The 593-nt window shown below is 62.2% G+C and overlaps 1 protein-coding gene across 1 annotated transcript in view; it reads left to right on the top strand.

Annotated features, from left to right (window-relative positions):
* LOC104160959 (nephrocystin-4-like) overlaps window positions 1-593 on the top strand; it is a gene marked incomplete at its 5' end in the record, with an annotated part of 5,164 nt that overhangs the window by 265 nt on the left and 4,306 nt on the right. The window contains one exon of the mRNA XM_009699223.1: window positions 35-224. Coding sequence (XP_009697525.1) covers window positions 35-224 — 190 coding nt within the window. The remainder of the gene's footprint in view (window positions 1-34; window positions 225-593) is intronic.

The raw sequence follows: 593 nt of genomic DNA, 5'->3' as shown, positions 1-593 counted from the left end.
CAGTCCTCAGCACCTCTGCCGCTCACTCCCCCAGTGTCATACTGGACCCGAGGGAGTGGCGCCACTTCAAGGAGCTGACCAAGAGCGTTACGCCAGTGGAGGAGGAGATGTTCCACCTCCGTGATGACCTCGGGCCTCAGGTCTACCTGCGCCCCAAGGAGACCATCCGCATCCCCTTCAAATACCAGACCTTCTCCGCAGACCCTGCCGTCGTTGCAGCACAGGTAGGTGCAGGTCCCTGTTTTGAGCTGTTCCTGGTAGGAAGCGTTTCCCTCGGCTGTGTTTGCCTCGGCAGGGCAGTACCACCCCGGGGGATGCTGCACATCCCTAGCGGTGCTGCATCCCGAGGCGAGCCACTCTTGCACCCTGTAGGGGCCAGCAGGGCTGGGTGCTGGTACCGATGCAGCCACCCACTCCATGGAGAAGAGCGGGACCGGGCGGACAAAGCACATACAGGTGAGGAAACTGGGGGAAAACACTGCTCGAGGGGCTGTGCCAGAGGAGAAGCATCACTTCTGCAAAACTCCATCCCTCTCCTGCTGCCCCCCACCCCGGGACAGGTCTCCTTCCAGGTGAGCGGAGGGAAGCCCATC

The sequence above is a fragment of the Cariama cristata genome, unplaced genomic scaffold, assembly GCF_000690535.1.
Source record: "Cariama cristata isolate BGI_N322 unplaced genomic scaffold, ASM69053v1 scaffold28784, whole genome shotgun sequence".
NCBI classification, from domain to species: Eukaryota; Metazoa; Chordata; class Aves; order Cariamiformes; family Cariamidae; genus Cariama; species Cariama cristata.
Note: the sequence above shows the minus strand (reverse complement) of the source record. Positions and strands in the feature narration are given on the sequence as shown.